Raw genomic sequence first — 15,277 nt, 5'->3', positions numbered from 1 at the left:
TCAACAAAATATGTTCAAATTCTAAGTTGCTGTCACCCTCTGCTGGGTCAAAAATACATAAATTGTATTGGTACTATGCAAAGTAAAATAATTAAGAAAAGTGGCAAACATCAGGGTACCCTTTGAGTTATATCTTTTATTTATAATTTTTGAAGCAGGAATGTATACATGTACTGTATACAAAAATAAAGTATATATCTTGGTATAGAGGGACGTTAGTGTCTTTATTAAGAGAGTTATGATGAGGAGACAATATTTAAATTTGAAATTCAAGGAAGAGTGCTCTCTGGTCCTAAAGGAGGCTTTCAGAATAAAAATCTATGGAAAAATCATATAATTATGGGCCAACTTATATCCATGACAAAGTCAACTCCATGCAACTAGATTACTCTTGAGTAAATGAGTACTCTAGTATGAAATACCCTTCCAGAAACTTCTAGGAACAAATTAACTATATACAACAATATCTGAATCTCTTAACTTGGAATCATGCCCTTTCTTGGGTGCCACAAACAAAACTTTCAAAACCGTTCTTGTGAAACACACCACACATAGAAGGCTAATTCAAAATATTCCTTCACTTGTTCATTCTGTATACTGGTGCATTTATGATACTCAACATTTTAAAAGTGTGAAAGATCTAAAGACAAATAGCAGATATCAATAAATTGAAAGCGACATCCTCTCAGAGGTAGTAGATTTATTTGTGACTTCTCTTCGACAGCAGTGTCTCTGAGTTCTACTGAATCCGTTTATTGGGGGAAAAATTCAAGCACTCAGGACAACCCTTTGATGCCAAAGGGAGAAATAAAAAGAATAAAAGCAGTAAGGGTGGCCTCAAGAGAAGCAGATCCCTTGTAGGAATCTTGTAAGTTAATGAGAATTCACCCGGGACTCAAGAGCAATGGAGAGGGAGAGAAAGGAGGAGACAGAGGGGCGGGGGCAAACCTCTTCCTCTGCAGCTGGCCCTGTCCCTCATTTGTTGCTCCAATAAGCAGTAATTAGGTCCTGAGCTAATGGTGTCAGCTGATCTGCTGTTTTTAGGCTAGACCCAGAGGAAATCTCCATGGAAACCCTGCTGGACTCGTCCCCCCACCTGGATGCCTCCAGCTCCTTTCCGCCACCTGGCTGCCGCCCGGCCCGCTGCTACCTCCTCCTGCCTCTAACCTGCAGCCTGCAGCATGCGCACTGCCCCCGGGATCCCTAAATGGGACAATTCTGCCCGTGACGTCAGCGCCCAGCCGTCTCCACAGAAACTTTTGTCCCATTGGCCAATCAGAGAGCTTGGAAGGGGCCTGGGGTGGGGGGTGGGAGGAGAGGGGAGTGGGAGGGGTGGGGGTGAGGGGAGAGGCGAGAGGTTCAGTGTGTGGAGCTGCTCGCGCAGCGCCCGGGCTGTCAGTCCGGGCTGGGGCCGCCCCGAGAATCTTCCAGGAGAAGCGCACCCCCGCGCCCCGCACACCCTCGCTCGACCACACACACGCACAAGCTCAGCCTGGCCGCGCGGGAGCCACTGAGCAGCCAGAGAGCTCCGGGACCGAGCCGCGTTCCCATTGGGGCTTTCGCCGGGGAGACCGCAGCGAGCCTCCCTGGTGGGCTCGGACCACTCAGGAACGCGGCGAGGGTCCGGCCATCCGGCTGGCTGAGCCGATCCATGCGACCCGCGCTGGCCTCGGCAGGGAGTGCAGTAAAGAGGAGCGGCTGCAGGGAGCAGGACTGGAACTCCCCTGGTTCCAGCGCCGCCGCGACACACGGGTGGAAATCCTAATGGAGGGATCGCTGACTTCCTTTGCTTGGGAAAATCATCAGGAGCAACTCCGATTTGGCTCCTCTGAGCATCGGAGGGGGGTCCATGACGTGGCACGGGGGAAATAGACAACCGAAACCTCCCGTGTGAACTGCAAACTATAACCTAGGGAGGGAGAAGAACTGTTTTCTGCATTTTAATTTCACGCAAAAAGGTTCAAGTGTCTGTGCGGTAAACTTATTTCCATGTCTTGTACCCACTCCAGCAGAACCCAGAGGGTCCTATCTTGGGGATAGCATCATTCCGAAGAGCCCCAGCCAGCGGCCTGTCTTCCTGTTCCCACATTGCCCGGACTGCATCCCTGTTTGGGGTACTCCATCTATCCTATAGAGCTATGGTCAGGTATCTATGAATACTGGGCGAATTTCTGAAACCCAACTCTTGCAACCTACCTTCGTGGCTGGAATTTAACCTAATACACCTGAAGAAATGATATTTTGAGTCGTTTTTAGGATGCCTTCTTTAAAATTCATGTAAAACAGGATCTGATAGGCTTATCAACATGACAGGTAAGAACTTTCTGGCTCTCTAGTTCTGTCGCAGAGGAGGCCCAGGTTAAGCAGGAGAGAGAGAGAGAGAGAGAGTGAGAGATACAGTCCAGGGACCCGTGTGCCCACTGAGGCTCTTCAGCAGAAGGCTGCTTTTGCTAGAGGCGCAGCCCTGGCTCCTGGACGGACCATCCGCTGGGGAAGCTTCTGGGGCGCGAGCCAGGAGACTGCTTTGCGCTCCACCTGCCTTGCCCTGGACACAGCCCTGGGGGCGAGACATCGAGAGACCACCTCAAATCAATATTGGGATTTTTAATAAACTAAGGAATGGGATTTTAATTATTCAGAAACCCAGCTCCGCTGGGCCAGATGCTGTTGGGATGGTGCTGGTCACACAGTGTTAAAGGGACCGACCGCTAAGAGCACTAGAAAAGCGTCCGAGACATCCTTTGCAATTAGGAACGAGCCAGACTTGGTAGCACGGGGCATTGATTGCTGGTGCCCATCCGGACCCTCCTCCTCTCTCCCTGATCCTGCCCCCACCCCACCGGAGGCAGACTCCCGCGGTTCGGCCGGGACCTCGCGTCCTTGCATCGTGGTCTGGGCGGCATATTTCATGAGACCAGGGTGAACAGGTGCGAAGTGCGCTGGGAGCATCCGGCCCACGGCAGCGAGGGAACATGGAGAGCGAGCGCGACATGTACCGCCAGTTCCAGGACTGGTGCCTTAGGACTTACGGGGACTCAGGCAAGACCAAGACGGTGACCCGTAAGAAATATGAGCGGATTGTTCAGCTTCTCAACGGCTCAGAGTCAAGCTCCACCGACAATGCCAAATTTAAATTCTGGGTCAAATCGAAGGGTTTCCAGCTGGGCCAGCCTGATGAGGTCCGTGGGGGAGGCGGCGGCGCCAAGCAAGTGCTCTTCGTGCGGGTCAAGACCACGGTGAGCCGGTTTCTCTGTTATTATTTGTCTGTTGGAGCAGCCCGGAAGGGAGGGCGGAGAGAGGGGAAGGCAAAGAGATGCTGGAGACAGTTGGCTCCTAGCTCCCCCCCCCCCAGCCCTCCTCAACCCCCTCCCCAAGTCCTCCCTAGACGCAGTGGCCGGGCGTGATTTCCCTTCTAGAAAGTCTTTGTGGCTCTTTATTTTAAAGCGATAGCGAACCTGCAGAGCTCGCGGCCCTCCCTGCCTCGGGGCTGCGCTGCGGGACGGTGGCTGGAGCTTGTCTTCACTGCGTCGGGCGGCGCCTGCCTTTCCCCCGGCCAGGCTATTGTCCCACGTCCTTCGCTGGGAGCCTGGCGCGTGTCCTACCTCCACCAGGGCGCATAAAGGCCAGGCTGGAAACCCAGCCACACGCTCTGATAACAGGCGAGGCTGACGGATAGGTTACTGTGTTTCCTCTTTGGCACAAAGCCTGAATGTGGCGGTTGAGATGGATGCGGGGCTTTCCCCAGGACACTATCAAGTTTTGCTGCGAGAACGCTGGCGGGGAGACACAGGACAAGTCCGCGCGCCTTCCTTGGTCGCCCCCTGAGATCCTAGCCGCGACTGTTTGGTTGGCAGATACGGTCCTGGACATACCTCATCCCCGCCCCCCTCCCCTTCTTCACTTGTACCACTGAAGCTTCCTCAGCTAGGCGATACACAACAAAGAGAGACGGTTTGGGGCGCGATCAAATGGTGTATTTGTTCCTCTTTCTGGGTTGGTTCTGGTCTCCTTCCCACAAAACTGTAGTGAGAGAGGAACTGGCTGCGAGAGACCCGTATATCCCGTTCTAAAACGCAGATGCCTGTGGGGCTGGGAGGCTGCCGCAGCATCCGCTTCCTTTGCAAGAAGAAGGGAACAGGGGGATACAAGTAAGCTCTCAGGTCAGATGTATTGCACCTAGCTGCCTCATAAGGGGTACTCACCTAGAGTGAGCGGTGTGGAGGAGCTTTCTGGCACCCTTTGTATATTTGTCTCGCTTTGGGATTCGTTGAGCTTTGCTTCTTCCCCCCAATTCCCCCCCCCCACTTTTACTGGCGAGTGTTTCCCAGTGCACAGCCCCCTGAGGATGTTAGAAAGAAGGTTTCTGGAGGAGAAGGCTATGCTCTCTCTAAGGTGCATGATATTGGAGATATATGCATGAAAGGCTCTTCCAAGCACCATCTGGAGGACTCTCTCAGGTTTGGAAAGCAGCTTTGGGTCTCCCACGATTAACTGGGAATGGTTGCTAGAAGGATGGATGGTGGGGGGTGGTTTATATGGAAAATATGGAAACAAAGGTGAACTGGGAACACAGAAAAGTTTCGTTTCCTTTTTCTTCTTGACATGCAGTTTTTGAAAGGTTTGCAGGAGGTAGATACAAAGGATGCTTTTGCTTTCTCCTGTATCCCAGAACCCTGCTAAAGACAATGGTGAGGTGTTTGTTTGTCTTGCTGGATGAAAGACTAGGTTGGCATCAGTTAGAGTCTGGTTTATTTACATCTGCACGAGCCAGAAGTGTGTTGCAAAAAAGGAATTGCTTTGATTCACTTAAATAAAGTCTATTATCAAGAACTAGACAAGAAAATAAAATTCCGTTAAACAAAGTGAATTAGAATTCTGAGTAAAATGTTAACCTATTTTAAAGTACTCTTTAACTATGGTCATATATAATTATTATATATCATTGCTAGCTAGAAAGTTTTTCAGTTTTTTTGTTCTTTTTGTGTTAAATTTAGATGCTCTGTTTTGGTTCAATAGTTCATGTTTGTATTGATTTGATTACAGCCATTATATGTGTTAGACTATGTGTCCCTTTGAAGACTAATTAAAATTACAAATAGCATACATTCTATAAAGGTTGTAGAGGCATCAAGACAATCGTGGGTGTGAGTTATTCAAACCAGCATTCACATGCTGTGACACCCATATTTTCACGTCAGAAAAATAAAAAAATAAAAAACCCCCAAAAATGTGGGGCTGTTAGAGAATTCCTGCTAAGACTTCTAATAGATGGTGACAGCTGCAGGAGGAAGAATAATACAGCGCATGCTTCTCTTTTCAGTAAAGATTCCATATATTAATGGGAGACAATGTGATCTGCCAGGTGATATTGTTAAATGATTTCCGTGTAGTATTTAAAGCACTCGGTATTCCATTCAGCCTATTTTGAAATGTTGAATAGGATTTTAATTCATGAGCTCTTCTACTGTTCTTTATGAAAAATTTTCTGTGCTCCTGACACAGAATTCTAGGCTCCACCTTCTCTGAGAGGCAGCCAATCACAGTTTCAACCAGATAAAAATAAATAAAATATCCCTTTTATACGCTTTCCCAATGTCTGAATGCATTTCCTCCTAAAAACCATGTTCGTTTGTCTTCATCATTTGGCACAAATAGTCACCAAAAAGACAAAGATGTTTTTTTCTCATTAAAAGCATATATTGCATACATTGGGTGAAATGAGGAACTGCCTTTGAATGATATTTTCAACTAGATGGAGAGTTATTCTGAGCTCCCTGAGGTCTGAGGGATGCTGGCTAGCTTCTGTGTCAGTGAGATATGCTTTGCTCCTGATGTTGCATTAACCCACTGCTGCTGATAATTAGACATCATTACTACAGCAAAAAAGGAAGAGAGAAAGAGGAGAGGACTGGCCTGAGCTAATTAACTACTTTCATTTAATGAAAGAGAGACAGCAAGCAACTGGGAGGGTATACAAGAGCAGAATAGACACACTACATGGACTTAATTGCAGTGAGACTGTCTGCCAATGTCACAGAGGAGCGGGTTCTTTCTGCCTCTTCTTTTCTGCAAAGAACAGATGCAGCTTTGCGGACACTCCTGCCCCCAACCCTCAACTTTAAAACTGAGAATACAAACACCGATTTAAAATAAAAATCGCCAACAACTGGAAGGGATAAATAAGCTCTGTAATATTTGTTCTGGCCAGGTCTGAAGCTGAGGGACTTTCTGTCACTAGTGTTTAGATTACTCAGCAGCCTAAATGACACTATTTGGTCACCAAGCAACACCATCCTGCAACTCAGCCATTTTAGGTCGGGATGGGGCCTGAATGTGTACTTGTAAGCTGTTGGCTTAGAATCCCATCTGTTTATATTTTGTTTGATTCCACATAATTACGCTTAGTACATTGTTTTTATTAAAGGTGTAAGAAATTCTGAAGAATGAAAGGATGGATGCCTTAAAGCTCTAAAAAAAAAAGAAAGAAAGAAAGAAAGAAAGAAAGAAAGAAAGAAAGAAAGAAAGCAACAACTCAGCAAATATCTGACAGTGATTGTAACAAACTCAGAGATAATTTCAATAAGTAGGAGTGTGGTTGTTTTCTTTACTGCTTTGATAGTCCCTTAGAAGCTTTTGGTCTTGCATGACATTTTGTTTTCTGACAACAGTTAACTGAAACATAGTTACAGTCTGAAATAGCACAATACATGATACAATACATTATACCATTTGATAGTATGAATGGTAAGTTAAAAACATAATGAGAAAATCTATTCAGTCTTTCCTTTTGCATTATGACTAATGCATTGACTTATACTTTTGAAACCTTATTACATTGAAGAGAACATTAATGAGAAATTTGGTAGTCTCATGTTAGAAATCCTTTTAGTTTTAAAGTAGTGAATGAGAAATTGAATAACCAAGTCAAAGAATATTTTGACCTATATTACAAGGAAGTATAGGTGTAAATTTTGCCTAACTATACATTTTCATCTATATTTACTTTACTGTGGAGCTTAAAATGCATTTTCTTCCACAAATCGATATGCAGTATCTTTAGTGATATGCTTTTAAAATGATGATTTATTCAGTCCTGCAATCTGTAGCCTCAGAGTTCATATTGTTCTTGCTGTGCATACTAGTAACTGATGACTCTAAAGTGATTACAATGAATATTCATGGACAAAATCATAAACAGCATTTTGTTAGTTCTCTGACTATGGTCTGGGTCATAAACCCTTTATTCTAATAAAAATGAGAGAAATGATGACTTATGAGAAATATGCATCTACTTCCTCTTCTTCTAACATCATGCTTTTGGATACATCTCATATACTAAACCTTGATCTGAAATTTGCTACAGATATCAGAGAGGAGACACTGTGTCCTCAGTACTTTGAGCCTATAAAAGAGGCATAACTCATCATGATGGTTGTGGTTTTGCTACTCTATTCTTAGACAGAACAGGTTGTCACTGACGGATAACACATAGCATATAGTATATATGATATCTGTTTGGAGGGTTAAATGGGGCTCATAAATAACACTGGCAATGTTGCTTGTAGGATGTCCACTAGAAGGTCCTTGTGGCATTGCCATGAGGAACATCTATGGTATGTTTTTTGTTCAGTGCCTGTCTAAACTCTTAGAGGCACTGGGAACCTTCACTGTAGGTCACTTGAATGAAAGGCAACTGGTAGGATACTTAGATATAAACCCGTGAATATAAGGACTAAGTAGGTGAAGACTACCCCAATTGAGGACTCTGACAAAGTAACTCCTGACTTCCATCTGCTCTTCATTATTTTAATAGTAAATACAATGAAAGGGAGGGTGGTCAATTCTCAATGTTTGCCTCTTACCTCCTGTAGACTTCTGAGCTGCCTGAATACATTTCTTCAAGATTTTATTTTGTAGACACTGTACAAAACAGGAAAAGGTGAGGAAGCAGATACTCGGTTATGCAATAAAACTTTCAAGGCCTTCAATACTGTGTCAGGATCATGTATCTATCTTCCTCACAGCTATTGTATTTTCTAAGATTTCTATTTTTTATTGTCTAAATAAGAAGATTCAAGATGAATCTAGTATGGTTTAGGCTATATCCTTTTTCAAAATCTCTGTATGACAATGTATGAATAATGGAAACAGTGAGCAGGAAGCAGAGCATTGTGGGCATAATATAAACCTTTGAGCATCATTCGATCTTTTGCTGTGCTATTAGTAAAGCTGGCAGGCAGGTAAAGTCTCCTATTTGTAAAATGTCAGTGATATTAATTGCTTGCTTTTGCATAATAATAACTAATAATATAAAATATACTCTATATAACAAATAGGAGTATTGATTATATCTGATATATTGGTCTATGTGTTAGAAGCTTGTGCTTTAAGTAGCATATTCTTGGCACAAATTATTATAAATATTAACAAAATAAAGAACTCCAAGGTGTAATTACAAATTAGGCATATGTTATGAATTCAAAACTATATAAAAACATAGAATTTAAATACACAAAGTCTGTGTGTGGGCAACTCTCTCTCTCTCTGTATATTAATTGTTCAGATATTTACTATTATCTTTTTTGTAAATGATGACTTCAATTTGTAAATCCTATGCATTCTTGTGATTTAAGAAATTTCAGTGAATAGATGGAAGGAAAGACTTACCAAATGTCTCATCTAGACAACCAACACCATCAACCAATTAACTATGCTGTCTTTCAAAGTGCATATAGCCAAGGCAATTTGGATATATTGATTGTTGCATAAGAATAGACAAATAATATCTCAAAATGGCATTGCAATATTATGCTTTTCAAGTAAAAAATATATAATATTACCAAAATGTAACAAATACATGAGATTGAAAGAATTGCTTATAGACAAAAATTAAGAGGAAAAAAATTAAAGAAACTAAGTGGTTGAATTCCATTGTTCTTTTAGGCGAAAATTTCAATTGAATATGTTATTATTAACTTTCTCCAATTATGAAGGACCAGCATAATTTTTTCTCTCATCAGACTTCCTCACCATTTAGCTCCTGGTTTGTATTGCATTTACTAGGTTAGAGTTATGTTTTTGTTACATATAAAATACTATTATATAGTGTATATGTGTTTATGCTGTCAAGGTTTTGGCTCATATTTTCCTTTGTTCATGTCGAAAAGTAAATCTATCTAGGTTTCTTTACTACTAATGTCTCAGGTTTGGCTCGCTCTTAAGCCTAAGTTCCACTCTTTCCATAAGGAACAGCTTGTGTGACGTGTCCTTCAAGGATTGTGTTCATTGGAGAATCTCTCTCAGCCTCTGTACCTAGATAACAACTTAATAATAGATGCTTCCAGGATTCCCCATTAGAACTTTACACATCTCTCTTGCATCTTATTATGAGGAAAGTCTTTTTGCCAGTTTCATAAGTTATATACTTCCTTGTCCTTGGAAGGAGATCAGGTCTCTAAGATTCAGCTGAAATCTGTATCACACTTGGGCATTGTCTGAGTTTTCTTAAAATCTGTCCTGTATCTTTTACTGGGTACTTCCACCAAAATATCTCAAAGAATCTTAACTGAAAATACATAAGAATTAAGTTTTTCTTCCTATCTCACCCCATCCTAGGTTCTATAAACTGAAATTTCTTGAATTGTCATATTTCCTCATTTATGGCAACACAATTCATGTATTCATATAAGCCAAAAAGTCTGTGGTGTGGTGGATTCATTTCCTTTTTCCTATAATCGGCTCTCGACAAGCTTATTCCTGCAACTGACTTTGAAAGGTTCTCACCAGCTACATATGTACCATATGTATGTTGCTTGGGAATTTGGTCAATTCTCTAAAACCTGCCTGAAAATAGAGATTCTTACCACCTGAAGTAATGTGGGATTTTGTTTGTGTTCATTACAAAACAGTTTCCTAGTCAGTTGTGTGACCAGGCATTCCTTCTTAAATTCATATGAGAGGATTTTTTTCATGTCTACACCTATATATCTGTCCATGTGCCCTTCCACCCAACTGTGCATATACTAAAATGCATGAAATTTAAAGTCATAATAATTTAAGCGGTATAGTTAATTACTGTTAGGTTTATTAAGATTTGTGTATCAGTTTGAAACACTCCTTTAGAACATTTTATATAGTCTATACCCTGTTCTTTCATTCCCTGCCCATCCAAGTACTGGATTTGTCTTTTTGTAACTGATTCATTTTGCTTAACACAATGTTCATCTATGATGAAATATTTAACAGTATTCCTCCTTTTGTGTTTGAATAATATTTCATTGAGGATGTACACCAGGTTTTGTTTATGCATTACACTAATGGCTGTGGAAATTGCTTCCATTTCTTGGTTATTGTTAGTACCACTGCCATAAAATTGGAGTATGCGAATATTAAAGTAACAAATGATTATGACATATATAACATATATCAAGATATGTGACTGTAGGATCATCTGTCAGTTATGTTTTTATTATTATTTTTAGGGGGAGGCACAACTATTTTCAATGGCATCTGAGCACTCTTTAAGGCCAAAAAAACTGGTGACTATTTTTCCCCAAGTGCTCTTCAGTGTCGGGGTTAGAGAGATGGCTCAGCATTAGGGATCATGTCCAGGATCCCAAATTTAGTTTCTAGTCTCCCAGCATGGGCATCTTAGAAGAATCTCTAACACCAGCTTCCAAGGGATCCAATGCCAGTCTTGCCTGCAGGAGCACTGTGTTTACAGGATTTCTCCAACTTACACATTATTTGCACATAATTTAAAAAAAAATAATGGCATCTTCAAAAACTTTTCATATATCTTGTCCAAGCATATGAAAATATTGAGTGTTAATGTGATTGATAATATATTGATACTCTATGTTTATCAAGTTCTTATTTTAGGTAAACATTAGACAAAACATTTGCCACCTTTAATCTTCACAATGATCCTGTGCTGCTGCAACTTCTTATTCTATTCATCTATGAAAATAGGGGTAAAGATTAAGGTGGATTTATCAGAATCACTCAGCCTTAGGTAACAAAATACTTAAGTGGAATCCACAGTCCTTGAATTAAGATATGTTTCTAAATGTTTAAGGCACTCCAATAATAGTTCCCCAACAATAAATTGCAGATTAATGCCTCATACTGATATTTAGCACACTGTAAAATTTGCTAAAAGACAAATATATAGAGATGAGCTTTAAATCTGTCTGTCTGCCTGCCTGCCTGTCTGTCTATCCATCCATCCAAGTTTCAGAATTCTCTTCCTTACATTGATAGCTTACCTTTAAAACTCCCTTGGACACACAAGTGCCTGTTTCTGCATATGCTTGTCTTGCTGATCCTCAGTCCATAATTGCCTCATGTAGAACACTGTGACTCACACTTTACACTTTAACTAACATTTTGCCTCCTGATGTGTAAGGGGTGTCTCTGTACTTAAACATGACTGTCACAACACTAATCATAACCCTGCAGATTCATAGTATACACCAAACAATTGTACACACTTGATGATTATACCATTGGAGAAATATCTTCAAGAAATTTTTAAGGGATGCTCCATAATCTAAAATAACTAAAATGGAGGATACAATAGAGATGATGTTGAAAAAGTCAGATTATGAGGAGCTTTGAGTGCTAAATTAGTTTAGATTTTATTCTGCAAGAAGTGACAGCTGCCTGAAATGTTATAGCAGGGATGAAAGGACTTAAGTAGATTTGTGAGCATAAAATGGATATTCTCCATGGTTTACAGATATTGAAAAATATAAATTAAATGAGTAAAACATTAAAGTTACACAGTTCAACATATTGAATAACATTACAGGTAATAAAATCATTATTAGGTTTCAAATCAATACAGTTCACTAGCTTGTTGCTGAGTAATTGTGTCAGGCTATATACACATCATATTTTTATTAACTCTAATAAAAAATTTAAGATAGGCCATAGTTTTATTAATTCTAATAAAATATTTAAAATAGTAATCGATTAAACTTAGGAAAAACAGATGATGTCAAATCACTTTGTAATAGCACTTTTGATTTGAAATATATTTGTTATAAATATTATTACATACAAAAAAGCTTCAGTTTCTCTTAAGAGACTGAATTTGTATTTTCAGGCAAATATTCAAATATAATTCCAAGCTTTTTCTTGCTTATATGTTGATTTTATTCCTATTACTCTATCTGAGCCATAGAAGGTCCTATACTTCTCCAAATTTTGTGAATTTTATCAGGAAAATTTTAAGACAATTCCAAAATACCTTTACTCTTGAGTAATCACATCCATTTGAGTGTGGGCAAGGCAGAATCTACACCTGCTCATAGTCAAGGTCAGCTTTAAGACAGGGATGCTTAGCTGTAGCTGGCCTAATAATTTCATTCTCTTCATACACAAGACTACTAGGAAAAGTCACAAAAGAATCCTGTGCCTTCTCTTGGTCTCTTTTTTCTTCTGTTGCTTTATCTTGTGTAACTTCAGTTTTGTTTTATCTTATATATTATTTTGGGTTTTTGATGAATGAATGAATGGGTGGATGGATGAATGAATAGAGATAGAAGTTAACAGTTGAATTGTTATCTACATCTGTGTGATGAGGGAAATCAGTTTTCTCTAATGGAGTGACAGTGGGTGTTATCAAATCCTACAGAACTGGCTGCATGTTCACGAGTGTTTGATCAACATATACCTGACTCCACAGGTTTTGTGTGTGTGTGTGTGTGTGTGTGTGTGTGTGTGTGTGTGTGTGTGTGTGTGTGTGCTTTAATTTGATTACAGTTTAGTGTTCTGATTTTTATTTTTCTTTGGAAATTGTTTTATTTTGTTTTCTTGGTTTAGAAGAGATTGTTGTATTGTTTCTTGTTGTTTTTGAGAAAGAACTTGAAGTCGGGTGAGTAGCTGGAGGGAGAGGATCTGGAAGGACTGGGGGACTGGAAGAATATGAGCAAAATATATTTACATTAAAATTATTTAATAAAAGTGTATTGAAAATATTAAAAAATTAAACTGGTTAAAAGATAAAGGGAAAAACAAGCCTGAAATAAAACAAAACAAACAAAAACAAACAAACAAAAAAACAGGGGAACCCTCTTTGCAGAGACAGAGGGGAACCCAGGTTGCTAACTCTTAGCTTGCTTCCATGTCTTGGCCATTATGAATAGTCCTGAAGTAAACATAGTGTGGATGCATCCATTTGACATTCTGGTTTCATTGGCCTTGCCTATGTTGAAGGGGTGCCATTTTTAATATTTTGGAGACCCTCTATATCACTTGTTGTATTGGTAGATATACAACCTCATCTTCAGTTGGCTACTTGCATGTCTTTCTTTAAGAAATATCTGTCCAGTTATTTGAAACAATTTTTAATTTGAAATGTTTATTTGTTTTCTACTGAGTTGTTTGGATTCCTTACATATTTTAGATATTAATTTTGTTTCAGATATTTAGTTTTCAAAAATTCTCTTATATTCTGTAGTTCGTCTTTGTATAATGTTGTTGCCTTTGTTGTACAAAAGCATTGTAGCTTGATGTAACATTATAGTGTTCTATATTTGTTCTTATTTCTAATGCCTTTGAGGTCATATCTAAAGGTGTTATTGCTTGTTATTGTCAAATTTCCTGGAGGTACCCTCTGCAACCCCCGCCACCCCTACCACCTCTACCACCATCCCCTCACCCCTCACCCCTCACCCCCCACCCCCACAACCCATCCACAGAGTTCTTTTAGTACTTTGAAAGTTTGAGATCTCACATTTAAACCTTTAGTTCATTTTGATTCCCTTTTTATATAAGTCAAGGCATCCATTCATAAACACAATGGAATACTATTTAGTCATGATTAGGCATTGTGACAAACCTAAGCTTGGGAGTCGTGACTTTAAGAAAAAGGAAATAGACTAAGGAAGACAAATACTGCATGTTTATACTCATGCATGAGATTGACAAGAAAAACAACCAATCAACCATTCAATCAAACAAACATACAAAAATGTCGACTTTATAGAAAATAGATAGGAGGATGGTGGTCTAACACAGGTTTGATTTAATCATGGGTAGGTAAAAGTGAGGAAATGCTACTTGGGGATACATAACCACAAATGAATAGGGAGGATGAGTTCGAGATTGATGTATTCTGGAAGGCTACAATAGTTATGGAGGCATGATGGGTTCTTGAAAAGTTTAAGAGGAATGGATGTTCAGTGCTCTAGTTATAACAGGGCAACTGTGGTCCTGTGCACCTGTCAGGTAATTGGATTTAGCCATTCTATAGAGCATGAAGACTTCCTATATTACTCATGTTTATTGATGTTTATTATGATATATTTTCATCTGGCAAGTTGACACAATTGAATGATATAAAGAGTAGAGGACACCTTAATATGTTGAGAGCACAGAGGCCAACATCTGACAGAATTCTAGAGATTAAAATTCCACATTTTCAAAGAAATGGACTTTGCTAGCAAGAAAAAGCAGCTTGGATGTGGGTCTTATCCTAGGGGAGCTTTCTAAGGAGAGACCAATTAATCATCATGATAAAACAAGCAAAAAAGTCACTTAAAAGATGCTGGCTTTCTGCCCCACAGGCATTAGATAATGTATAGGACATATTGATCCATTCATTGGGTAATAACTTCTTATTCAATAAAAGATAACTAGTACATAAATTTTCATGTAAAAATTTCCAAGGTATTAGTGCAATTAAAACAGGTTAACATAGGCTAGGATTACTTACCTCTGCAGCAGCAGATAGGAACAATTTAAATGCTTATTTTCTTTACTACTTAAATCTTAACTATTTTGTGGGTTTTGATGATGGTAGTCCATAACAAGATAATTTATAGTAAAACAAGTAGATTAATGCTAATCAATAACATTAGGACATGTATACATATATTTTTACACATACATACACATAGATATGTGAAAGTATATAGTATTCACATATACTTGATTTACGTACATATAGTATTTATGTATCTATATTTCTATTTCTATTAAAGTTTTTATTTAAAAGTATTTTTTGGGCTAGAGAGATGGCTCAGTGGTTAAGAGCACTGACTGCTCTTCCAAAGTTCCTGAGTTCAATTGGCAGCAACCACATGGTGGCTCACAACCACCCTTAATAAGATCTGACACCCTCTTCTGGTGCATCTAAATTAGCCCAGAAACTTAATATACCTGAGATATAAGATACAATTTGCAAAACACATGAAACTGAAGAAGAACGAAGACCAAAGTGTGGACACTTTGCCCCTTCTTAGAATTGGAAACAATCACCCATGGAAGG

The 15,277-nt window shown here is 39.8% G+C and overlaps 1 protein-coding gene across 13 annotated transcripts in view; it reads left to right on the top strand.

Annotated features, from left to right (window-relative positions):
* The first annotated feature begins 374 nt into the window (after positions 1-374).
* Positions 375-15,277, top strand: part of Nol4 (nucleolar protein 4) — a 349,489-nt gene continuing 334,586 nt past the window's right edge. For 4 of the 13 annotated variants that reach the window (NM_199024.3, NM_001347510.1, NM_001347509.1 and 1 more), the window contains exon 1: positions 1,334-3,236. In NM_199024.3, coding sequence (NP_950189.2) covers positions 2,973-3,236 — 264 coding nt within the window. In that variant the 5' untranslated portion in view covers positions 1,334-2,972. Of the gene's footprint in view, positions 3,237-3,390; positions 4,458-15,277 lie in introns of those variants that run through there. The other 9 variants (NM_001361225.1, NM_001361223.1, XM_030250502.1 and 6 more) reach the window with 7 other exon arrangements.

Source organism: Mus musculus, chromosome 18, assembly GCF_000001635.26.
Source record: "Mus musculus strain C57BL/6J chromosome 18, GRCm38.p6 C57BL/6J".
Taxonomy (NCBI): Eukaryota; Metazoa; Chordata; class Mammalia; order Rodentia; family Muridae; genus Mus; species Mus musculus.
This window is presented reverse-complemented; position numbering and strand designations above follow the sequence as displayed.